Source organism: Arachis ipaensis, chromosome B2, assembly GCF_059453495.1.
Source record: "Arachis ipaensis isolate K30076 ecotype BB chromosome B2, ASM5945349v1, whole genome shotgun sequence".
Classification (NCBI taxonomy): domain Eukaryota; kingdom Viridiplantae; phylum Streptophyta; class Magnoliopsida; order Fabales; family Fabaceae; genus Arachis; species Arachis ipaensis.
In genome coordinates this window covers 84,854,325-84,879,316 of record NC_142437.1, presented here as the reverse complement: position 1 = coordinate 84,879,316, position 24,992 = coordinate 84,854,325, and the positions used below count along the sequence as shown (strand labels likewise).

Below are 24,992 nucleotides of genomic sequence, written 5' to 3'. Positions count from 1 at the left end.
AGCAAACTGATCTTCGAATTGTTGAGCGAGCTCCTGAAAGCATGAAATTGAAGTTGCAAGCAAAGATGAAAACCAATCAAGTGCAGGACCATCTAAAAAGGTAAAAAAAAAACAACAACACAAAATAGGATCAGAAGCACCGTTCACTATAATCATATATCAGAATTTCTTAACATTCTTTTTCGGATCTCCCATGCCATCATAGGGAGTTAGAGTTATTGGTAATGCAAAGTTCCTAAGTAGTTTTATTCATGACATCGGTCGTGAATGGCTTAACAGCATTGTCCAGTCCTTCACTGTCATTGTTTTATTGTTGGTCTCCTTCTAGGTGTTGAGTTTTCGAGATATGTGTTGGATTAGAATGTTCTTCATTCTAGTTGCTTATTGTGATCATCATTATTTTCAATATGAGCATTGGTTAACTTGGCTATTTGATTTGCCATTCGTTGGTTTTCCTCCACCATACACTGATTAGCTTGTTGTAATCCGTTACCGTCCGAAGAAGCTCGGATGGTGTGGGAGAAGGCATGTCAGCCATGAGCAGTTGTGGGAGTTTTGTAACCTCTAGAAAGAAGGGTTTTTATTTCTAGGCCCCACGGTGGGCGCTAATTGTTCTTGTGGAGGTTGGCTGGTGTATAGCTCGTCCACCGGTGAATGTCTGCAAGCTTTCCGTTGAGATGAGTTATACGTTGGCAATGAGAGAACAAGGAGGTGTGTACCTGCAAAAGGCACTCTGACGCTCAAGTTAGTAAGTGAATAATAGGCTTTGTAGATTGCAATAAATCCTAACAATTTTCTTATCCTTTCCTTTATATCAGAAAATAAAGAGTAATGGTTATGTCTCCGAGTAATGACGTTTTAAATGGAGAGTAATAACATATCTAACGTTTTGGTACTTGTTTAAATGATAGTTATTAACAGCCGATCTATAACATTCATGACCAAATTATAACAATAAATTCTTTTTTATTTGAATGTAAACACATAAATGTGTTTATAATAATTTGTTCATATTTGATTAGAAGATTTTTTAGTCACAATTAATGTATCTTTTTCTGCAAATTACACTAATTAACATCACTGTATATTCACTTTATTTAATCTATAAACCTCTTCTAAAATAAGTACTTTTTTCGGTGTTTTTTCCGAAGTTGAGAAAAGTTAGACAAATCATAATTTAACATTTTTTATTTTAAATTTATTGAAATTTATTGAAATTAATGATTCTGAAAAGAAAAATGAAAACTGAATTGATGAATACAACAATAAGAAATGCATTTCAAACTTATTCTAAATGTCAAATTCTGTCAAATGAGATGAAGAGAAGCAGAGTAATAGAGAGTCATATGTGAACTCAAAAACTCAAAAAAGATAGGAATTAGGAAGTGGTGGTTTAGGCTTGTGGCGAAGGTTAAGGGTCTTTTTTTCTAACACACTCTCCTTATAAATTATTAGTTATATAACATAAATAAATGTAATTATCTGTGCCATGCACGTGATAAGATTGAGAGATATAATTTTCATTCATTTGCTAAAATTCTTCATGGAGGAAAAAAATATAGCAATATAACGTGCAACTAAAAATGAGAAGACCAAGCAGTCTACCAACGTATTTGTATATAATGAGTTTTTTTTTTTTTTTTTTTGGTCAAAGCATAACATGTTTTTGGTCAGAAATCAGAACACAAATCAAGCCTATTAAATGTTTTTTTTTTTTAAGCTTTATTTTTGTTTCCATTTGGTCTGAAATGGAGATTTTCAGCGCAAGGGACTTGCCATAAAATGAACCCATCAATGAAGCAAAACCCAAACAGTATAGTACAACAAAACCAAACCATTGACCCACTAATTGGAAGCATAAATGGGACATAAATTACTCTTCGGTGGCTAAGGCATGTATCAAAGTGACATTGACCTTTGCCTTTCAACAATCGACACCTGAGTTTCTATACCTAGCAAGAGCTGAGTTGTAATTCGGAAAGTGTGTAAGTGGTGGGCGTGTGTGTGTTATGACCCAAAAAAAAATTGCTCTTCACTTGACCATAACAAAGAATTACTCTTCCTCCACAAACTTCTCCACTAAAATTATAAAGGAATCCCCCAATTACAAAGAAAAAAAAAAACCCAAAATCTATCTAGAGGCAGCTTCCGGATAGTGTTGATTAATGAAAACTTTTAATCCGTGACAATCAGATTGCATTGAAAGAAATGTCTTTTGGAAGTTAAACCTTCAAAGGTTTACCCCCTATTTGCAACAATATTTGGAATTTTGCAGAATCCTTGACTTTTAGAATTGCGCTAAATGTCAAGGTAATAGAGAATTTGACTATGCCATCACGGAAGCAAAATGATGCAAATCAGACACATTCAGTGGCTTGCCCCTATGCATGAAGGGAGAAAATAAAATCGCCAATGGATCTTTCAAAGATTATACAGTTTAACCCCATCAGAAAAGGAATCTAGGAACTGCAATCCTGCTGCAAACTTAGCGCGGTCATTGGTTACTGTAGTCTGTAGGGAGTATGATAAAGACTTCTTAACAGGGATGATAAAAATGCCCGGCCTTCAATTTTCGTCATTTTATTTTTGCCAACCGATAACGACGGATGCAGGGTTCATCTTCAACCATGCTTTGAAGGGAGCTCTAAATAAAAATTGGAGTAAATAGAGCCCACGAATCGAGCATGCCTTTATCTTTTAGGGGTGTCTATTGTCTAAAGAGTTTGATCTTCTAAGAGATGATAATGGAAAGAGAAGAGAAATATTAAGAGATCAACATTTTTTTTATCAAAATTAGTTGATACTTTAGACCAACATCTTACTTTTGTACTATTAGAATTTAGAATATAGAATTGACCAAGTATTGTCCAAAAATAATACATTTTGTTAGTTAAAAATTGGTCACCAGAACAATACATATGAGATTATATCATCCATTAAAATGTCAACTTTATATATTACAAAAAGCAACTCGAGTCTATAATATCATTAGGCTTATGCATATCTGCCTCTACCATTTTCATAGAAAGAAAAGCATAGGGACAATAGAACTTTCTATATATCAAGTAAATGCAAAACAGTAAAGTGAAGTCATTTACAAACAAACAAAGTGCTCCCTAGAATCTACACAATGATAATGCTAAACAACAAATGAACAAAACAGAAAAATAATAACTTTTAACGTTACAAATTACCAAGGTGGTTAGGAAACAATTTCTATGGCGAGGGAAGAAGCGTTTAGATGTGCAATCTTCTTAGAGGATTGCCCAAAACTTTTTTCTACAAATTAGAACCCTTTCCATCTTCTTTTCTTTGTTCTCTAACATATGTGACTCAACATCCCACAGGAACTTTGGCGCTAACTCTTGGATTCTTGACACAATATATTCCTCATCTCTGATTATAACAGAGCCCTGCAAAACACGAATGTCGAGAATTACGGTGAGAACAAGGAGGAAAGATATGGATATTAGACAGAGAAAAAAAATGATCTCTTTAGTCTTTATTATGTATGGTCAGTGTCAAACTTTTACATTGACATCAAATAAATATATGACAGGCAAACAAAAGTTTTTAACTCTTACACCTGATTGGATTAGAATGACAATGCATCAAAATTAAACTCGTTAACTAACACCATTCCAAGCCCAAAAATTATGGAAAAGAATACATATTTAAATATTTTGCGCAATTTATTATATAGAATTGCTGGATTATGGTAAACCATTGCAATCAATCTGCTAGGACATTTTAATCTTATTTACAGCAAAAGCCACCCTCTAACTACGAAAATTGCTCTATCATAAGCACGTGTCCAAACAACTGAAATATGGCTTTTCTTGAAAACTAAATGGGATGGAAAATATGGCGTTTTCAACCAAATTTGTTTGTTAAAAAATAAATTAATAAATAAATTTTTATTACCAAAAAGATTAGTTGGTTAGTAAAATGGAACTTAGTTTCCATTCCAGTATAGTTGTTCATTATAAACTATCACTATTATGTAGATATAACGGAAATTAATTCCTTCAATATATTTCTTCTCCAACTAGGTGACAAGAAAAAGCTGCTTAGATATGATTCCCCTTTTATTTTAACTTTTCTTTAATTGTATAAATAATGCTAACGATACACGCTGGAGGAATAAATCTTCAGCCTCGTACATTTCAGGAAATTAAGTCTTCGTATTTCATCTGCAGATCACTACCAAAGACAGTTCATTTTTTTGTGGAGAAGAAAAAATAATTACCAGTGGGCGAATAAGTCGATCCATCTCTAGCATGATATCCTCCAATAGGCAACCTTCCCCTTGAGTTTTGTACTGGGAAAAGAGGTAATTGGCATGCAAAAGATCATATGTCCGAGGATAACTTGAAAATGGTTCACACCTAACGAGAAGATACATGCATTAGCTGCTGTCTAATAAAAACAAATATAAATATGAACATAGATGTTAGAGTATCAGTTAGATATTCATACCAATCATGAAAAGTTCCAATCAATCCCCGGTCATAGATTCCAGACAAAGTGTTTTTCATGATTGCAGGAACTACATTCATCACCCAAACAGGAAATGTATCTAAAGCAACAGCAAAACCACCATAAATGGCATTCATGTCCATCACATTGCGTACTTCTGTTTCCTTGATGTTCATCAGTCTCCAGTAATGCTGAACTTGATCTTGCCAGAAGAGAGTATCAGATGTAAATTCATCTTGACTTATACCTGTTGTTCAAATATTGAAAAAGGTCACCACATTATGCTGAAGCGGATTACATCATGTAGGGCATCTATCTTATTATTCATATTTGTAGAACAATCCCTACTAATGAAGCAGGGCAAAGAACAAAGAATGCCTCTTTATAGATATGGGATATCAAATTATCAATATGGTAATAAATGCCTGATCGGAGTTCCATATGACAACATATTCATTGGATACAGATATCCAAAGTGCTATATATACCCTTCACCTGGAAACTTGTTTTGGTTTCTCATTCTACGGAAGAAGACAAATTATGTTCTCACCTAAGTCACAATATTTTTTCCCCCTGAAGATTGTTCAGCATTTGAGTAAGGATAGGATTAAAATAGCTTGAACAGATGAACTTTCCATAATGTAAATATTAAAACTTTCAAAGCTTGGGCAAGAAAATTTCATCCATGTCCCATTGAAAGCACTCTTTGAATGACAAAGCATCACTTTTAGATTGGAAAAATGCATGTTAAGAGTATGGAAAACCTAAGTATAGAAGCAAACTTCTTGAACTAATACAAAGGGAGATGTACAAACCTATTTTTCTCAGGTTCTCGGAAAACACTGAATGTCGTTCGTGACTTGGAGGAAGCTTATAAGAGTCTGTCTCAGAGTTTCTGACTTGTACACAATTTTTAAGTGGGGTATTCCATGAAGGTTTGGAGTCATCAGTAGCATCACAGACATTTATAAGCTTTTTTTCTGCATTTTGCAAAATGCAGGACGAGTTATCATCTTTAATCCATATTGCTGTCTGAACTCTTCGAGCAATGAGTCTCCAGCACATTGCTGTAGTCAAATTCATCAATTTGTCCCAAATGATAGGATAGTCTTTATCTTTTCTGTAAGCAGGTGGAGAAGAATAAACGAAATAACCATTAGCACGAAGAAGGCGATGCAACTCTTTCAGCAAAATCCCATCTGCAGAGAAACAAAATAAATTAAACACCACCAATTATGAAAGGCTAACTCCACCAAAAGGGTCCAACCAATTGGGTAACAGATCACTCAACAAATGTTCAGCAGCCTTTGCCAAAAACATTGTACCTATTCTACCACGTAATTCTGTAGGAACGACATTGATGACAATAATAACTATGAGGATACAAGTGCCTCCAAACAAGGCATGAAGTTTAAAGTACATTGTGAGTAATGATGCAAGAACTAAAACTTTTTCACCATTTCTTTAACTTCCTCTTGATTGGTACAACTGATTATTAGAAACCAATCAACCACTAATTGCTCCAGCATGGACCAACACAAAAACAAGTTTGAATAATTCAGGAACAAAATCATGCACATAGTTTAAATCAAGGACTCACTAAATTTTGAGGTACATTTTAATAATAAAAATACCATATTTACTCATTGAAGAATGTAGATCACATGGGATCTACATTTGTCATCCATGAAAATCTTAAACTACAGAATACATTTACCAACTTCAAGGTACAATCAATAAAGAAATTCAATTACCATTCTCATGAAAGTCTATGCGGCAACGTGAACAGTGAATCATTTCAAATGATCCAGTAGGATATGGTAGTTGTATTGTGGACATGGCAGAGATCATGGCTCCAATTCCTCTCTCTAATGCAAATTGGATCTGATTTTCATGGCCATCCTTTGGGGCAAAGGACATTGCTCGGATATCCAAGGGAAGAAGATATGCTGAAAAGCTGGCCACACCACATCCAACATCCAGAACTTGAACTACACCTGCAGAACGCAGATCACCTGTCTCATTTGTTATCATATTTCCCAACCTGCATTTGTAAAGAGATTAAATGACTAAACTAACAACTATGCTTTGCAATATTCGAATAATGGAATGCATGCTGCAAGCAAGAATCAAAGAACCCGTTCAAGAGAAAGACTTAAGTGAAAGGTAACAAAAATTAGCATCATTCAAATCCTTTAAACTACTCTTTAAATATTCTATGAAACCGTGTTGTCCTCATGTTAGTTTGCAGCCCCAAACAATATAACTATGCTATAGCTAGAAATGATTACTATAGAATTACATCGCCATAAACAACTCCAAAGTTGCATCTTAGAAAAGAAAAACTTATGATTAATTAGGTGCATCCAATTTCAGCATATTCCTTTATCATCATAACCATAGATTCATGCAAAGCAAAAATCTGAGAAATGTTCCACTTTGCAGTTGCAATGTATAACTTTCTTTCTTTATTTGCATTGAAGCCATAAGCACAAAGGAAAACAATATGCTAAACTAGAATGAGTGAGCTTCAGCTATACTTCCATTCTTTATACTTCTTAAACAGAAAACCACATGATTCGAAAACTAGTTTCCAAAGCTTCAACTTTTCATTTATTTACTCTCGAATCTCAAACTAGGATGACATTATTTGTAAATAATAATAAAAAAAGCAAACATTGTAGGCACCAGCTTGAAAAAATGGGGACTTCAACTCTACCTACATTGTGTTGTGTTTGAAGTACAAAAATTTAAAGCTTAGTTTAATCTTCCTGTCAGGAACGAATTAAAAAAATAAAACAATATTCTTTCTATCACATCCAAGGTTTCAAATTATCAATGTGGCTGCACTTGTGGCCATTATAGGCTAATGTGGGCTATCATAGCCCATGCGCATCTACAATTAAATCCCTACACTATGTCAAAGAAAGCTAAAAATGAATAATTTCATCTTTTGTTATTGCCATCTTTAAAATAATTAAAAAAAATAATATTACGCATCTTCAAATTTGAGAATTATAACCCAATTTTCGATCCAGATTCCTCAATGAAATATCGAAAAGAACATTATCCAATTCAATACATTTTTGAAAAAGACAATCATAAATCAGGGATCAATTTATCACAAATCCAAAAGACCTCTAATCTCATGAATCCGATACTCAATTCAATTTCTTTGCAAAAGACATTGGCTCGGTATAAGGAATTTCCAGTGGACCATAACACTAAGTAGCATTAGAGTGTTGCAAAAATGAGCATTTTGAATTTTCTATAATAGATTTGTGGATTAAAACTTATACTTTGTCCTTTCATCACAGTTACCTCAAATCTGAGATGGTCAAACTTATAGAGCAAAAGCTAGTTCAAGACTTAAGAAATTCAAAACAAACAATGACCACTAAGCTTAGAAATATTAACATGATATTAACTTAGACTGTTGGACATTAGCAAATGACAATGGACCATATCTTCACAAGATCCCTAATTCTTTTTAAAGTGAACATAATTAAATCATCATAAAACTGATATGTCTGCATGAAAGTTACTTACTATTCAGAAACAATTTCTTCAATCAGCATAGCAAAGAAAACAAATAAAGGTCACCAGATAAGTCAATTACGGCTACCTTTGTATGTATTCAGATGCACCATTCTTGAAATGGGTACCACCACCAGGAAACCACCAGAGTTGACCCTTCGGATGGACCCAATTTTGGCCCCCTTTGACATCTGCAAGATGCGTATGATTGACATTGCTCTGCCAAACATAATCCCTGCTAAGAGGCCATTTTATAGGTATTTTATAATCCTTGGGTGGTGGAACCAAGCAAAATAGGCGTTTCTCAAGCGGAGGGCAATGTCTCTCCAGCTCCTCTTTCCTAGAAAGATCAAGGCTTGGAATCAATGTTGCCACATAGGAAATATCATGGCAAGGAATGTACTCATTGAACATCAAAGGGCATACATCAACCCCAGTTTCTGGAATCACTATCGGCGTTTTTCGGTATGTCAGCGCAACTTTGTTACTAAATCTGGATGTTCCTGCAGGAGTCAGGAACATTTCTACTATCAATCACAAATAGAAATATTTTTTAGGTCAGAATTTTCTATGTGTGCTGTCTATCTTAGAAAGATTTTTCTGTTCGGTTTGGGAAAACATTTTCTACTTTCATTTTCAATGTTTTCTGCATTCAACATTGCATGAAAGAAAAAGGGTAAACAATGAAAACATTATATTATTGTGTTCACTATTTTCATTTATTTTGTTCTTCTTCTATACAAAATCCTGAAAAATAGAAAATGCCAAAAATAAAAACATATCATTCTCAGATTCTAACAAAAATTTCGAAAAGAAGACACTAACTGAAATTGGCCATAGTAATTAAATTAACAGCTGATTGCATCTAACAAAGCAACTTCCTCTAAAGAAAAACTACAAATCGATACCATCTTCTAGAGAAATTCAACTATTATTTGAAGGCATTGAAACAATTTCTAATCTAGCACTCATACTCAATAGTAGTATATCTGAGTTGCTTAACTTAAAATATGCATAGAAAATACAAATAAAGAGAGCAGGACACACAGAAGATAAAGACACAAATTTTCTCTGTGCCAGAGATAGAAAATTTATTTCTTTGTCTCTCTATCTCTGTCTTATTTCCATATTGTTCTAGAGACTGAATCCAAATGCAAATGCAGATGCAACCGAACAGTACACATAGACACAGAGGTGAAAAAGTATAAACAATAAATAAACAAAATCTAAAGCTGAGAATTCAGGATATGAAGCAAGTTAAACGAACAAAGATAACGACAACTTTGTTATAATTGATACAAAAACAAGTAAAATCCAGTGAAAGCAAACAAGTTCAAAAGAAGAAAAGGAAGGAAGGTTCTAGAAGGTGAGTTGAGCTGAAAGAAGAGTTACCATTACCTGAGGAAGAAAGAACATTAGAAGAAGAAGTAACAGAGGAAGGTTGAGAGACATAAAGGGGAGCATTGTTGCCCAAGAGTGTGCCAGCGTAGAAAGAAACAACCATTAATAGCAAAGCAGCCATTATGATCTGCCCAGATTTGGAATCAAAGGCAGAACCCACTGCAAAACCCCCCATTCTTTGTCTATTGTTTTTTTCTTTCTTCTTCTTCTTCTTCTGCTTCTATCCACTTTCGTTCTAATCTAATTCAGAGAGAAAGGGGAAAATTAAGAAGCGAGAGTAGAAGGTGCATCATCAGTCCAGCGAACAGAGACAGAGAAAAAGAGAGAGAAACTTGGAAGTGTTTAGATCGGTAAGATTCGTGTTATTTTTTTTAATGAAAATAAATTCTTCTGTTGAGTTTTAAGTTAATAAGTTTACTTGATTTGTGAATTTAATCATGGGAGTACCGGAGCAGCGACAGTTGGCACGAGCGGTTCACGTGGATTTCGTTTCGGTGCAATGCTACATTGATTTTTGTTGTTTCTGAATAGTAAATATATATTGATATAGGTGAAAACTCACGTGAAGTTAATATCTGAGAGCCGTTAGATGAAAATTTAGTCAAATCAGTCAAATTATCTAACGACTCTCAGTATCAACTTCACGTAAAGTCGACTGCACCTGAGTTTTCACTATTGATATATTGATTATATTCAAACAATAATGCTCATCATCGATATAATTTCCATAACCAAGTCCAAGTAAGTTATTTTTTCTCACGCCCCATGCCATCTTTTCTCTTATGTTTTTATAACACTTTTAATATAAACCTTTTCAACCTATGGTTTCTTTTTTCGTTCTTCTTTAACATAAAATTTCTCTTTTTCTTTGATTTTTCTGGTTTTTTATTCATTTTTTTCAATGTAAAATTTCGTTTTTTTCTTTATTTTCGTTTTTTTAGATTTCGATCTGCATTTGCTAAAACAATAAATGAGTTAAGTTTAAATCAATTGATTGAGAGCGATTTGAATTATTCTTTTAAATCAAATCAAGTGGATGAGGTTTGGATTATTCAATTTGAATTGAATGGAATGGAATACAACTGAATAAAGTGATAATGAATACTTTCATTTTTCATTGTTAAATCCAGTGTTGTTTATTAACACAATTTTCGGTTCATTTGGTGTTATAAAATGGTTTCATTTTGATAATATTTTTTGTTCATTCTAGAATGCAGGTTTTCTGAATTTGAATTTATATAATGGATCATTTTTGGTTCATTTGTGTTGGAAAAACTCAACACAGGTTTAAAACAAGAATCTGTCTAACAGCGGAAGCACCAGAAATAATTTTTCCACAACTTGTGCGATTAAATAGACAATACCAAAGATACTCCAAGCAGCAAATATAATGGCAGAAATTAAATAATCAGACACCAGAATTTTTACGTGCAAATCCCCCCCCCCAAAAGAGGGACAAAAAACTCACGTGACCTAGTCCAGTAAAATCTTCCACTATCAGAATAATGGGTACACAAAAACAGTCTTCCTAGTGATACTAGAGCATCTCAACAATCAACAAGATACATCACCAAAACTGGTGGAATTAACATAAACCCTCCACAAAGTGGGTATCTCAAATCAAGCAAAAGAGAAGGCAATACAACTGGAAAGTTATATCCTAATGTTCATCTCTACACCAGGAATAACATACTAAAATTTCATAAGAAATGGAGCAAGTTTACCAGTTTAATCAGATCAAAGATAGCTTGCCCTTTTCCCCCAAATTCTTCTCCTCTTCGACGCCGATAATCTTTGTTTCCTTCTTTCTTTCTTTCTTTTTCCAAAAGGTGAGAGGCTTCTCACTCACTCTCTCTCCGTGGCTATTTGGCCACTTCTTTTATTTATTTATTATTTGTTTTTCATTTTTTTAAAATTGTGGGCCCCACTTAGTTGGGGACCCACCAACAAATCTCCCCTTCACCAACTCAAGTGGGGATAGGCTGCTCCACCAAGGCCGCCTTTTCTTTGCAAGAATCAAACTTCACTGCAAGTAAATTCTTAATCATCATATTTGAACCATTATCATCAGTATGGATCTTCTCAAGTGCATATGACTTCATCTCAAGCGCTTGATGTATCCAATGATACCTCACCTCTATATGCTTTGATCTGGAATGAAACGTCGGATTCTTGTTGAGATGGATAGCACTCTGATTGTCACAGAATAACACAAACTTCTCTTGATTGATGCCTAACTCTTGTAGAAATTTCTTCATCCACAAGAATTCATTTGAAGCTTCAACAACAACAATGTATTCTGCCTCTGTAGTAGACAAAGCAACACATTTCTGAAGTCGAGATTACCACGACACAGCTCCCCCTGCAAAATTCATCATATAACCAAAAGTAGACTTCCTTGAATCAAGATCCCCAGCCATATCCGCATCTGTGTAACCATCCAACACAGGTTGGCCACTCCCAAAGCATAAACAAACTCTGGAAGTACCATTAAGGTATCTGAGAATCCACTTTACTGCTTGCCACTGTCCCTTGCCAGGATTAGAGAGAAACCGACTAACAACTCCAACGGCATGAGCAATATCCGGCTTGGTGCAAACCATAGCATACATCAAACTGCCAACTGTAGATGCATATGGAATCTTCTTCATTTCTGCTTTCTCTTTCTCACTTGTAAGACATTGCTGCGAACTCAGCTTGAAATGACTAGCAAGTGGAGTACTAACAGGTTTGGAATTACTCATGATAAACCTCTCTAAAACCTTCTTAATATACTTCTGTTGTGACAACCACAATTTTTCATTCTTCCTATCACGAGTGATACTCATGCCAAGAATTTTCTTTGCAGGACCCAAATCCTTCATAACAAAGGATCTGTTCAAGTCTTTTTTAAGACTTTTCAATCTTCTTAGTGTCATGACCAACAATCAACATGTCATCAACATAAAGTAAGAGAATTATAAAATCACCATCAGAGAATTTATTAACATACACACAATGATTAGAAGAAGTCTTACTATACCCATGACCTTCCATGAAGGAATCAAACTTCGTGTACTACTGCCTTGGCGCTTGCTTCAGCCAATATAAGCTCTTCTTCAACTTGCATACAAGGTGCTCCTTTCCTTTAACCTCGATACCCTCTGGTTGCTCCATATAAGTTCTTTATGTATGTCACCGTGAAGGAATGCAGTCTTCACATCAAGTTGCTCAACCTCTAAATTCAAACTAGACGCCAATCCAAGCACAACTCGAATAGAGGATATCTTCACAATTGGAGAAAAAATCTCCTCAAAATCAATACCTTTCTTTTGCTCAAACCCTTTCACAACCAATCGAGCTTTGTACCTTGGCCGTGAGACATTTTCATCCGTTTTTTAATTTGAACACTCATTTATTCTTGAATGCTCTCTTACCCTTCGGCAACTTCACCAATTCAAAAGTATGATTCTCATGCAAGGATTTCATTTCTTCTTGCATGGCCGTCAACCAATCTTCCTTATGCTCATCAGACATAGCTTCCTGGTAGCTCTTTGGCTCTCCAGTCTCAGTGTTCATCACATACTCATGAGGAGAGTATTTTTGAGAAGGATGACACTCTCTAGTAGATCTTCTCAATTCAGGCTCAACTGGTAGTTCAGGTAGAACTTCAACATCTGGCACCTCAGATTGAGGTGTAGGTTCATCATGCAAATCATCACCATCATTATCAAATTGTACATCTCCCCTATCAACAGGAGATCTAGTGGAAGGACCAGGTTCATCATCAGTAGAACATCTAACAGTTATTGTTGGCTTATCTGTCTTCTCAAAATCTTCAATAGTTTGGTCTTCAAGAAAAATCACATCTCGCCTTCTAATTATCTTCTTGCTCACCGGATTCCATAATCTATAACCAAAGTCTGAAATTAATTTGATCTAAAAATTTACCTTTTGTATGCCTATAAATAGGTGGCTAAGCCTCAAACAAATACACAACAATCAATAAGCAATTCTCTCTCTCTTTTTGTTGCAATACTTCTTTCTCTCTCTTTATATTTCTTTATTTTATACTTGTTACCTCTTCTTCTTTATTTATTTATTTATTTAGTTATTTTATAACACTTAAAACTTTCTACCAAAAAATTAAAAACTATTTTATGAATATTAAAATTCAATCAAAGCATATAGCATGATTTGAACTTATAGCACAGTTTAACCCCACTATGTACATTACATCATCATCATCATCACCATCATCATTAACAACAACAACATAAAACAAATCTTAGCTTCATTCTATAATTCATAACTTGAAAACCTAGAGTTATGAGGTGCAACAAGATCAAACCAGAGGCATGCAGTTCCTGCAAGACCTTGGAAGAGGGAATAAGCATTTCCACCATCAGCAATATCACTTTTCCTGAGAACATGTAGCACAACAAAATTCACTAGTTTTAAGAATCTTCTGGTTCTTTAGTGAATGTCCACGGGAGTTTTCAATAATCCTCCGCATCATGGTTGTTCCTGGATGACCCAATCGGTCGTGCCAAGTTATGAATTCATTTGGGCTAGTAAACTTCTGGTTTACAATGGCATGTGATTCAATTGTACTAATCTTGGTATAATACAACCCAGATGAAAGTGAGGGTAACTTTTCTAATATAACCTTTTTTATTTAAATCATGAGTTGTGATACATAAATACTCATGATTTTCCTCATTCATTGTTTCAATATGATATCCATTTCGGCGAATATCTTTGAAACTCAACAAGTTCCTCAGAGACTTGGTAGATAATAGTGCATTATTTATTATAAATTTTGTTCCTCCATGAAACAAAATTATAGCTCTTCCGGAGCCTTCTATCACATTGTCCGAGCCAATAATAGTATTAACATATTCTTCTTTTGGCACAAGATGGGTAAAATACATATTACTTTTGAGAATGGTGTGCAAACTTGCACTATCCGCAAGGCAAATATCTTCACTATATGTCATTGCTATTCTCTTCAAAGACAAATAATAATAATAATAAAATGAGTAATAGTACATGCACAGTAAAATTATTCACATGAATACTTAACAAACACACATATTAAACTATTCCATCATTGATCAAATAGCCAATATTTCCTTCGGGATCCTCAAAGAAATTAGATACATCATAATGAGTGGTGGAATTTTCTTCATTTGAAACAAAATTTGTTTATTTTCCTTTGTCATCCTTTTTCAAGGATGCTTGATAAAGATCAACTAGGTGCCTTGGGGTACGACAGGTACGTGACCAATGGACCTTTCTACCACAATGGAAGCATTTATCCTCAATTGATTTACTTTACCCATTGTTTCTTTCTTTATCCCATTTCTGGTGAGATCCTTTCTTGTGAATATAATTCTTCTTCCTTTCATAATTTTTCTTATTACTAAAAAATCTTGCCATTTACCTCTTCTGGGGTTATGATTTGCCGCATTTGCTTCATGAAATGGGGCGGCGCCAGCTGGGCGCACTTCATGATTCCTTAAAAGTAATTCATTGTTGCGTTCAACAACAAGAAGGTAAGAAATTAACTCAAAATACTTTTTAAATCCTTTTTTCTCGATACTGCTGCTGCAGGAGCAAATTCGAGGCATGGAAGGTCGAGAAAGTTTTCTCTAACATATCGGGCTTGAGGAAGTATCACATGATTATACCTTTCTTCAAGGTCTTTCCACAGATCTGCAGAATCTTTTAATGTGGGATATTCATTTTTCAATCATATGTCAAGATGACGACGAAGGAAAATCATGGTTTTGGCTATATCCTTTTGGGATGTATTATTTTCAGCCTTAATGGTATCTTCAAGATCCATTGAATCAAGATGGATTTTAGCATCAAGTATATATCCAGGATAAATAATTGTTTTCAGATATATGAAGAGCATTATATTCAAGATGAGAGGGCTTCAACATAATAAAAATTTGTTACCTGGAGTCTTCTAATAAAATTTGGTTAGAGTTTCGTGCTAATAACGTGTTATAAAATAACTAAATAAATAAAGAAAAAGAGGTAACAAATATAAAATAAAGAAATATAAAGAGAGAGAAAGAAGTATTGCAACGAAAAGAGAGAGAGAATTGCTTATTGATTGTTGTGTATTTGCCTGAGGCTTAGCCTCCTATTTGTAGGCATACAAAAGATAAATTTTCAGATAAAATTAATTTCAGTCTTCCTTTGATAGTCTAAACTTTTCACTTGAAAAAGTTAGCCGCACAAACATCAATGGCATCCACCTCATGCCTTATCACAACATTAAGTATAATAATCAGGGTGTTTTTGTTGTGATAAAAAAAACTAAGAGAAGTAGAATAATGAAAAGAAAAATTGAAGTATAATGTGGAGTAAAATTACCTTTTTCAAGTTATCTTTAAGTAAATGCTTTTGATGAGCTGTGGTCAAATTTCTCTTGTGAATGGTCTTTTCATTTTTAAGTCAAGAGAATGAAGAGAAGTGGCAGCAGGAAGCAGCAGAGGTTGTGTCTTTTGAGCATTTTCCTGCAGAGAGTTCTTCTGAGGCATTGGTTCGAGTTCAAGCAAGAGTAAAGACTCGCAGAATTCAGTTAAGTCATGAAAAGAAGAAACATGAAGCTACAATAAAGAGGGAGAGATTGATATTTTTAGATACCAAAGAAAAGAAAAAATAATAGATATGGGAGAGTAGTATATTTTGTAAAGGAAGAAAAAACTTGATTTCTAAAACTAATAAACTCCACCTGATATCACAAGACACAATGTATTTTGTTGCTAAGACTTGAACCTAAGTCTCTTAGGTGAGAGCTAAGTATCCTAACCACCTAAACTACAACAAATTGTTGTTGCTATTATGATAAGATTAATTATCGAACCATGTGGTTTGCATATAGGTACTTATTTGCACATTTTATATTAGTGTTGAATATGATCTCTAATTGCACCTTCGTTTTATGTTTTTTAAATAAAAAACTATAGCTTTGGTTAGAATTGAAGATTCAAGTTCAGGTTTAATAAGGGCAAGTTTGCAAACAGAAAATGAAAGCGATAAGTCTTGGCGAACTGGAGGATGAACCAATTTGCATAGGACTAGATGCTGTCAGAATATTAATAGAAAGCCACAAGTTTTTATTCTAACTAAATATGTTGAATTTAAAATTCCTTAAACGATGCTCGTTGTTATTCTTTTGAGAATGTCTTAGTTCACTTAGGAGTGACTGATTTGATGACTGATTTTTTTATGTATATGTAGTATCATTGGTTTTGTTATATATTGAATATTTGTGGCTCTTTTATCTAAAATTTATTACTTGCAACAAGGGCTACTGCTACTGCACTTGCTGGAAGGCATGCTGATGGATCATTACTTGTTGAAGACTTCAAATTAAAGTTGAAGATCAAAGTGGAAAGAAAGTACAATTTGGTTCTGAGACTGATCAGAGGTATAATTAAGCAACCATGCGTAATAAACATTGTGAGCCATTTAACTCTATTCTCCTTCCTAATTGCTGCTTAGAGAAGACTATTAATGCTTATGAGTTTGTATATATAGGCATTTGAGGTTGGAGCTTCTTGAGGGAGTAGCATTGACTTTTGCAAAAGCAAAATTTGCTCGGGTATGAAAAAGGCCTATTGGGACTTAAGATGAATTTATAATTATAATTGAGAATTTGAACATGTATTGGCTTACTTATTTGATTATGTTGCAGCTACAAGTGACTGATAAAACTTAAAGGTAAATTCTATCGCACCGCTGTAAGACCGGTTATGCTTTATGGTACGGAGTGTTGGGCGGCTAAAGGGGAGCATGAACATAAGCTGAGTGTGGCAGAGATGAAGATGTTGAGATGGATGAGTGGTCATACGCGATTGGATAAAATAAGAAATGAAGATATAAGGGAGAGAGTTGGAGTAGCACCCATTGTGAAAAAGATGGTTGAATCGCGTCTTAGGTGGTTTGGACATGTGAGAAGAAGACCAATAGAACATCCAGTCAGGAGGGTGGATGAGATGGAAGATGAACAAGGGGTGAAAGGCAGAAAAAGACCTAAGAAAACCATCCATGAGGTGGTCAAACGAGATCTACATGTAAATGGTCTCTCTGTAGACATGACACATGACAGAGCACAATGGCGTCGTTTGATTCATGTAGCCAACCCCACTTAGTGGGACAAGGCTTTGTTATTGTTGTTGTTGTATTCAAATGGGCTTCAAAGAGGTTAATGCGAAGCGAGTATTGCGAATGACCAATCAAAATGTTGGGGGAGCCATTGATCTTCTTCTTGAGGAGAAGGCCAAGAAGAGACAAAAATATATGGAAGATATCCAAAAAAGGAACCAGATTTAGTTGGTTAAACTTACACTTACACTTAACTTGATCTTTATTATTATTATTATTATTATTATTATTATTATTATTATTATTATTAAACACACTATTTACTCTAATCCTCACTAAAAATCACCTTCTTCACTCTCAATCTCTCTCAAAACCCTCATGTGAAATGGATAATGTGAAATGAAGAAAGTAAGAAACCAAGCAAAGCAACGAAGCATGCAAGGCTCACTCCACTTGTCATGAAACCACTCATCCCAAAAACTTAAGCTAATAGAAGAAGGTAACACTAATGGTTATATATATAACATTCTTCCTCAAGCAAGAGCCTCTCTTTTGGATTTGCTTGATTTGCTATCTTTTCCACTTTTTTTGGGATTCACTAAGGATCGAACTCTTGACCTTTCGGACATAGAGCTCTGATACCGTATCATGAAACCACACTAATGTTATATCTCTAACACCAGTCACCCCATTTTAAAGATACCAACCCATTAGTACAAGGTAGTTTTCCGGAGCATACTTGTCATGTGTATGGAGACAAACTGAAAAAGTGGTCAACACGCAGTGTGTGTTGCCCTCCACTTGACATGTGGCAAGGAACCACTGATAAAAGTGTCTTGAAATCATGCGTGTCTTGAAATCATGCGAAGAATCTCTGCTACCTTAACACGCATAGTGTGTGTTGGCTACTCTCGCAACACGTGACAAATCTCTATTGGGAATCTCTATTAAAATTGTCTCGAAACTTTACGCATAATTTCTGCAAAAGCAATACGCAGAGTGCGTGTTGTGTCAGTATATCTATAATTTTACACTTTTGCAAAATACCCAAAATAAGAATATTCAATAAAACACCACTTATTTATCTATATTAAAAATAAGTTCTAAAAATAATTTCTAACTATAAATAGCCTTGGTTGGCAGTGTTTTGTACCAGTGTGTAAGCCTTTTTATTTTTGGCCAACAAGTAACATTGGCTCGTTGAGGACCTGTGATGCTGCTGCTAAGAGTTAACATGAAAAATGTGTTCATAATTGTATCTACAAAAATAATTCAATAGAAGGTATTGCAAGAGCCAGTTTAATAAGATAGGGCACCCCAAGCAATTTAAATATAACAAACAGATGTGAAACTCCCGAAAATTTAAGGGAAATTCAATTGGGAGTTTTGGAAGTTATTATAAATAATTTCTATCTGTCTAGTTATAATTATTATTCATTGATCTAATGCAGGATAGATACATTAGATTTTAATTAAAAAAACACATACAAAGATGATGTTCTCTTCTATTAAAAATCTTCGTTCGTTAAAAAAACAGAAATTGAAGAACAAAAATCTTGTCTTATTTTTTTATTTTTTTTCAAACATTCCCCAAAATTTATTTGCAAGCGAGAGAAGGGGATTAATACCTGGTGCTTACTACGATGATTATTTTTATAGTCTCTATGGCTATATAATTTTAGTAATATTTAAAAAATATTTAAAATTAAAATAATATTTTTAATATTTAAAATATTTTTAATTAAAAATAAAATAAAAAATATATAATAAATATGACTTTAATTTTAAACACTTTTAAGTGTTCTCAAAGTCATATAACTATCGTAGCCAACATTTTTTTCGGTTAAAATTGTATAACTACAACCTACAGTAATCATGATAGACTCGACCTTAATATATTGTTTGGAGAAAGATATATTATTTCATTCATTTGCTTAAGTAACTGGCTACTGCTGCAAATTTTAAGTTAGAAAAAGGAATGCACTTGTACGATAAAGAAACCCCATTTTACTTTCGCTGCATTTCTGAGTAACCTTGATTAACAGCTATATATATACCGTCAAAATACAACAGTAGACAAATCTTTGGCGTGAAGATATTTTCATAAGCGGGAGTAATGATCTACACTAAGAACACATAACTTATAAGGGTAAGTAAATATTTTCCTTGGCAAGACCAAATTTCATGCTATTAACAATCTACATTCAATAGCATCGAAGTATTGAAGTCACCAGGGAAAATTGCCAAGAGTTAACGGTCAGCAACGGTTTTATCCTTACCCAAATCGGCACTGGAATCAACTTCGGAGTTGTTGTCTGGGGTAATTGTTTCATTGTCGCCATTTTCGGAATCAGAAACTGTGCTAGCAGTGTCCATCTCCTTCCCTGGACAATAAATTTGGACAGACTCGGCGACTTCATTGCTAAAACTATCATGACTCCTACTTGAAGGTGACAAGTCTTCTTTCTTGATAACATTGAACACAATCCCATTATGGATCCTTTCAGGCTGCAAAAGATCGCCTTCAGTTACCATTATGCTAGATCCATTCGTGAAAACCTTGTTGCCGTTTTCCCTCTGGTCAGATTCTGAGGAGCTCCTATCCGGTGTTGTCACCCTGGGACTGTGATATTGAAAATCGTGAGGCGTAGTACGACCCGGCATGCTTGTACTAGGTTCAATATCGATTTCTAAGTGCTGGACGAAGTCAATGAACAGATTGGACGAAGTAGTTCTCATTAAAGGCCCCCCAGTTCTTGTCCAAGAATTTGAGTCACTACATTCAGATTCGCAGTCACTTCCATCATATGCGCTACGGTTGGACTTCCAATTTTTACCGGAGGTTTCATTGGGACCGTTAGCACCTAGAATAAGATCTTCAAGGGATCCTGTTGAATTTTCTCGTGCAATAACATTCCATGAAGGAATTCTTCTTGCACCACAGAACTTGACAGCTGGGGGAAAACCAGAACCTTGAGAAGAAACAGCAGCCGCCGCTCTTGCAGCACTTCGTTTGAGTCTTCTCATATGATTGAGCATTACAACACACTCATCAAGAGCAAGCTCAATTCCACAATTAGCTTTTATGGCCGAAAGCTTCTCCCAGGTGCATCTTCTCCCTTGGTTGTTTGCCTTTTGAAGTTCCATATATGAAGGATTCTGTATAATTTTCGAGTACTGGTGCATGAAACAAGGGAAAAAAAGTTATTCAGGAGTCCACTGAGTTATCTCTAAGAAGAATTATGCATAAATAAGTTGATAAATCTTTTGTTAAATGTAAGAACGAGTGTCTTAGAGAAACAGTTGAGTTGTTTCCATCTGACTCAAAGTCACAAAGTTTAAACCATGGAATCAGCTACTAATGCTTGCATTAGGTTAGGCTACCTAATTACATCCTGTGGGTGCGATCTTTTCCTGGACCCTAAGTCGTGCAAGATGCTTTGCACCAGACTTCCCTTTTTGCTTTTACTAAATGTAAGATGGAAACATCCTTCACATTTTGCCTTTGCTTATCTCAATTCAGATAAATGACATAGCAAGCAGCGTAATTAAATAAGCTTCAGAAGCATACCTGAGCAAGAGTTGCAGGCATAACAACAGTTACATCACCCTCCCACTCTTGAGCAAACAGCTTGGCAATTCCACCTAAGGGAAATCCGAGTTCAAGTATCTGATTACATCTATGTTTCACCTCCATCTCCACAAGATGAGCAAGCTACAAAATCAAAAGCCACATTGAATGTTATCGGTGCATATTGTGAATGTATATCAAGGCAAGAACATACTTCTGATTAAATAGTTTCTCTATATAAGTGCCACAGTTTATTTTTGTTTTTTACACAGAAAGTCATTATTTGAATTCAAGAACTCTCCATTGCAGCAGATATTCTGATTAGGAAGGCAAGCCTATGGTTAGTCTGGAATCAAACGATGACATTACTGAGAAGATTTAACCATGTAAGTTTCCCGGCAAGAAGTTACAAGGGTCCGGGTTTGGAATAGTAGACGCCAGAAAATCCACAGTAATTAGTCAAGCAAGTAATAAGTACTAAATGCATGATATCTGATAGCTGGCATCAGAAGATGCCCAAATCTTAATCGGTTATGCATAGAAAATCTTAAAGCATGAACAGAGATAAGGAATTATAAATGGATAAATGTAAACCTTTGTCTAGGTGTCTGTAACAATAAGGACCAACTTCACATATCATCTCAATGTGGAATTATCATGAAATGTGGAAGCGAAAATTCAATTCAGAGAAAATGCGACAATTATCGAGTTTCTGTAGATTGCAAGTCCGTATACATACCTTGGCAGCGAAGTTGCCTCCGTAAGCTCGCACAAACTCTTTCATCCTCAACAATGGTGAAATATGAGGATTGGCCTGACTAACTATAAAATGATTGACATTGAACAGCTCTTTCAACTGCATCATTGGCAAATCCATCTCCAAGCTACCATCCCTCCATCGCCGTGCTGATGATGATCCCTCTTCAGGACCCAGATTAAATGGAGGATGGTAAGGTACAATCTGTCCACTTCTATCCTTCGCCATCAATTCCTGTGCCTCGAAAAGCCCAGGAAAGGCACAAGAAGCAGTGACTGCACTCCATATAACAACATTAGGTGAAGTCAAGTAGTTAAGGCATCTAGGTGGCTCATGCTTTCTTGGAGAGCAAACAGTAATTCCAAGAATCCGACCCGTCATGTCATAAGCTTCTTGAAATGTAAGATTGCTGGTTAGATGCCTCAACATCATTTGCAACTGTCTGATCTCATGAACTGCACCTAATGTTGTGACCCTCTTCACAACACTAAAAATCCCACCCATTTGATCGAAAAATTGCAATGAGTGTAACGAATCCTCAAAAAAGCTTTGAAGCTCAGGCCAAGATCTAGTGGCAACAACAGCGCATATAATCGATCCTACACTTGAACCAGCAATTATCCTAGGCATAAGTTTATGTTCTACCAGAGTTTTAACAACACCAACATGAAAAGCTCCAAGGGAAGCACCCCCACTTAACAGCAAAGCCGTCCTCCCAAACGCATGTCTCGTTTCGTGCATGAATGCAAGCTTCTCTTCCAATGAAAGCTCCTCCGAATCAGAGTCACACACCATTCTCAACTGAGTTGATACCTCATCAATGTACTCCTTGATCAATCTCGGCACCTGAAGCCTGCCTTTATGGAGGGCAGGATTACACATATTACCTAGATTTCTAACAAGATCAGCTCTCATACAAAATATAATATCCCTTAGAGATCCCTCATGCCGGCGCTGGCGAAGCTCTTGAAGCTTATTGCTCACCAATTCTACATCATACAGGTCCTCTTCATTCATCCTTGGTGTCTCTTTATCAAGCATCTTAGCTGCATGAGCCCATTCCTCATAAGTCAACGCGGCTCGCATCATATTACTCCAGAATTTCCTTCTATAGGCCAACTCGGCCGTTACCCTCACACTCGCATACCGTCTCAACAAGAATGCAACAATTGTGATCATTGCTAATAACCCCTGAGGGTTCCTAGGATGAAATGATGATATAATTGGTACCCAAAATCCCCTAACCCTTCGGAAGGTATCCACCAATATCAACAGTAGCTGATGCCTCAAATGTGACATAGATTTGCACATAAGAACCCTAAATGCAATTGCTCTGCCAAAAATGGTCGCAGGGCCAATTGGGAAAACCTCAACAGTAGCCTCATTACTTATACGATCCATCCCTTTTGATCAAAACCTAAAAGTAAGGGCTCTCTCTTTTTCTTCTCACAAGTGAAAACTCTGAAGGGACCAAGTAACCCTCCAAGAGTTCTCTGAAAATGAAGGTGTTTTGGCAATTAAGTATGTCCTATGGACCAAAGAAAATTTAAATTGATGACTCCAAAGAAGGAGTGCAATCAAATGGAAGAACAACCAACAGATTCAGCAAGTGCATATATTACATGTAAATAGGTAGATCATGCATCACTTTATATTTAATTTAATTTCGTTCAGATGCAATCAAATTTGAGTGAATTCAGATCTTCAATTGCAAATTTTAAGATAAGAACGAATGAATTGTCAATTTTTCTGAGATGCGAAATATTAGAAATGGATCAAATAGCAATGAACAAGAAATAATATATAAAAAAAATAAATTAAATAAAATGAAAAGAAGAAATGTTCCCGCTAAGCCAAAGAAAGAAGAGAGGGCCTAGCGAGAACGAGAGTCTGCGTTGAATATATGAATTGAATGGAAAAAATGGAACGAAAACAAGAGATAGGAAGAAGGGAAGAGAGGCATTGGGATCTGAAATGGATGGATAAAGATACCGGAACGGTGACACGGAAGCAAGTCAGAAAAGTGCGCTGTGGGCATTTCAGCAATGTGTGCTTTTTATATGCTTCTAGATACATTGTTATCTATACAAACTTCTATAGATAACAAACAATTATTAACAGACCAAAGAAGAATAAACAAGAAACATGTTGCTTGATGCTTATGGAGTTATGGACTACGGTATGGCTTCCCCATGGGCCTGACGTGGAATTGCAGTTGTTTGTGGGATTTGTTTTGATGTCATTGGAAGAAGGGAGGAGGATATGATGCAACGTGGCGCTAAATAACAGATGTTGGTTTGTAATAAATTATAAATAGCGTATTGGAATGTACTAACGGTTTTTATTTTGGACAGGAGGGTAAATATGACAGGAAATTTTTATTCAATTTGTAGTGTTTAAATTTTTTAAGTTTATCTTTTATCAGAAATTATTTTTAAGAGTAAAGTATCATTTTTGTTTCCAACTTTTGGGGTAAGTCTCAAAGTTATTCCCTAACTTTACTCTATGTTTAATATGCTAATAAAAATAATATTTTGATTAAATATTGATATTTAAAATATATTATACTATTATAAATGTGCAGAAAATACTGATATAACACATAGAAAGTATATTGTTGTAGGTATTTTGCGTATTGATTTTTTCTTATAAAATTTATCCACTTATAATTATACTAAATAATCTCATTTTTAATAAAAATATCAATATTTTTTTCATATAAAAAATATTAGCCATTTTTTATTAGTTATTTAATTTGTATATCTTCTATTTTATTGTATAAATATTTTTAAATAATTATTTGATATATAATTCATCTATAAACATTTTTTATTAAATAAAGAATGTTATATTTTTTATTAATTAAATAAATTTTAGCTCGTTATTATTATATTTTATATCAACGGCTCGTATTTAGAGTTAAATTTAAAGTTTAGTATTTAGAATTTAAAGTTTAAGATTTAAGATTTAAAGTTTAAACTTTAAAATTTAAGATTTAAGATTTAATATTTAAGATATAAAATTTAAAATTTAGATTTTAGAATTTAAAAAGTATTGAATTGCACTACTTATTTTCTACAGAATATATAACATTTATTGTTGTATAAATATTTTTAAATAATTATTAGACATATATATTTT

The 24,992-nt window shown here is 34.7% G+C and overlaps 2 protein-coding genes across 2 annotated transcripts; both read right to left on the bottom strand.

Moving 5' to 3' along the window:
* Positions 1 to 2,913: 2,913 nt before the first annotated feature.
* Positions 2,914 to 9,824, bottom strand: LOC107625402 (putative methyltransferase PMT6). The gene is made up of 7 exons (XM_016328030.3): positions 9,415 to 9,824; positions 8,105 to 8,519; positions 6,234 to 6,523; positions 5,295 to 5,678; positions 4,480 to 4,726; positions 4,250 to 4,388; positions 2,914 to 3,413 (listed from the first exon to the last, which is right to left on the bottom strand). The coding sequence occupies exons 1-7, from the start codon at positions 9,590 to 9,592 to the stop codon at positions 3,255 to 3,257; spliced, it is 1,812 nt and encodes a 603-aa protein (XP_016183516.1). The 5' UTR covers positions 9,593 to 9,824; the 3' UTR covers positions 2,914 to 3,254.
* A 9,693-nt stretch (positions 9,825 to 19,517) lies between these two features.
* LOC107625403 (triacylglycerol lipase SDP1-like) lies at positions 19,518 to 24,086 on the bottom strand. Its single transcript, XM_016328031.3, has 3 exons — positions 21,834 to 24,086; positions 21,095 to 21,238; positions 19,518 to 20,700 (listed from the first exon to the last, which is right to left on the bottom strand). The coding sequence occupies exons 1-3, from the start codon at positions 23,250 to 23,252 to the stop codon at positions 19,774 to 19,776; spliced, it is 2,490 nt and encodes an 829-aa protein (XP_016183517.1). The 5' UTR covers positions 23,253 to 24,086; the 3' UTR covers positions 19,518 to 19,773.
* Between the last annotated feature and the right edge of the window lie 906 nt (positions 24,087 to 24,992).

Bases quoted from the DNA above. Each gene is read 5' to 3' on its own strand.
- LOC107625402 (XM_016328030.3), bottom strand. From the start codon at position 9,592: ATGGGGGGTTTTGCAGTGGGTTCTGCCTTTGATTCCAAATCTGGGCAG. The intron at 4,389-4,479 runs GTATGAATATCT...TCTTCTCGTTAG, and splicing joins ATTGGAACTTTTCATGATTG to GTGTGAACCATTTTCAAGTT. The intron at 3,414-4,249 runs GTAATTATTTTT...CGTGTTTTGCAG, and splicing joins ATCGACTTATTCGCCCACTG to GGCTCTGTTATAATCAGAGA.
- LOC107625403 (XM_016328031.3), bottom strand. From the start codon at position 23,252: ATGGATCGTATAAGTAATGAGGCTACTGTTGAGGTTTTCCCAATTGGC. The intron at 21,239-21,833 runs GTATGTATACGG...TTGATTTTGTAG, and splicing joins GAGGCAACTTCGCTGCCAAG to CTTGCTCATCTTGTGGAGAT. The intron at 20,701-21,094 runs GTATGCTTCTGA...TTCATGCACCAG, and splicing joins TGCCTGCAACTCTTGCTCAG to TACTCGAAAATTATACAGAA.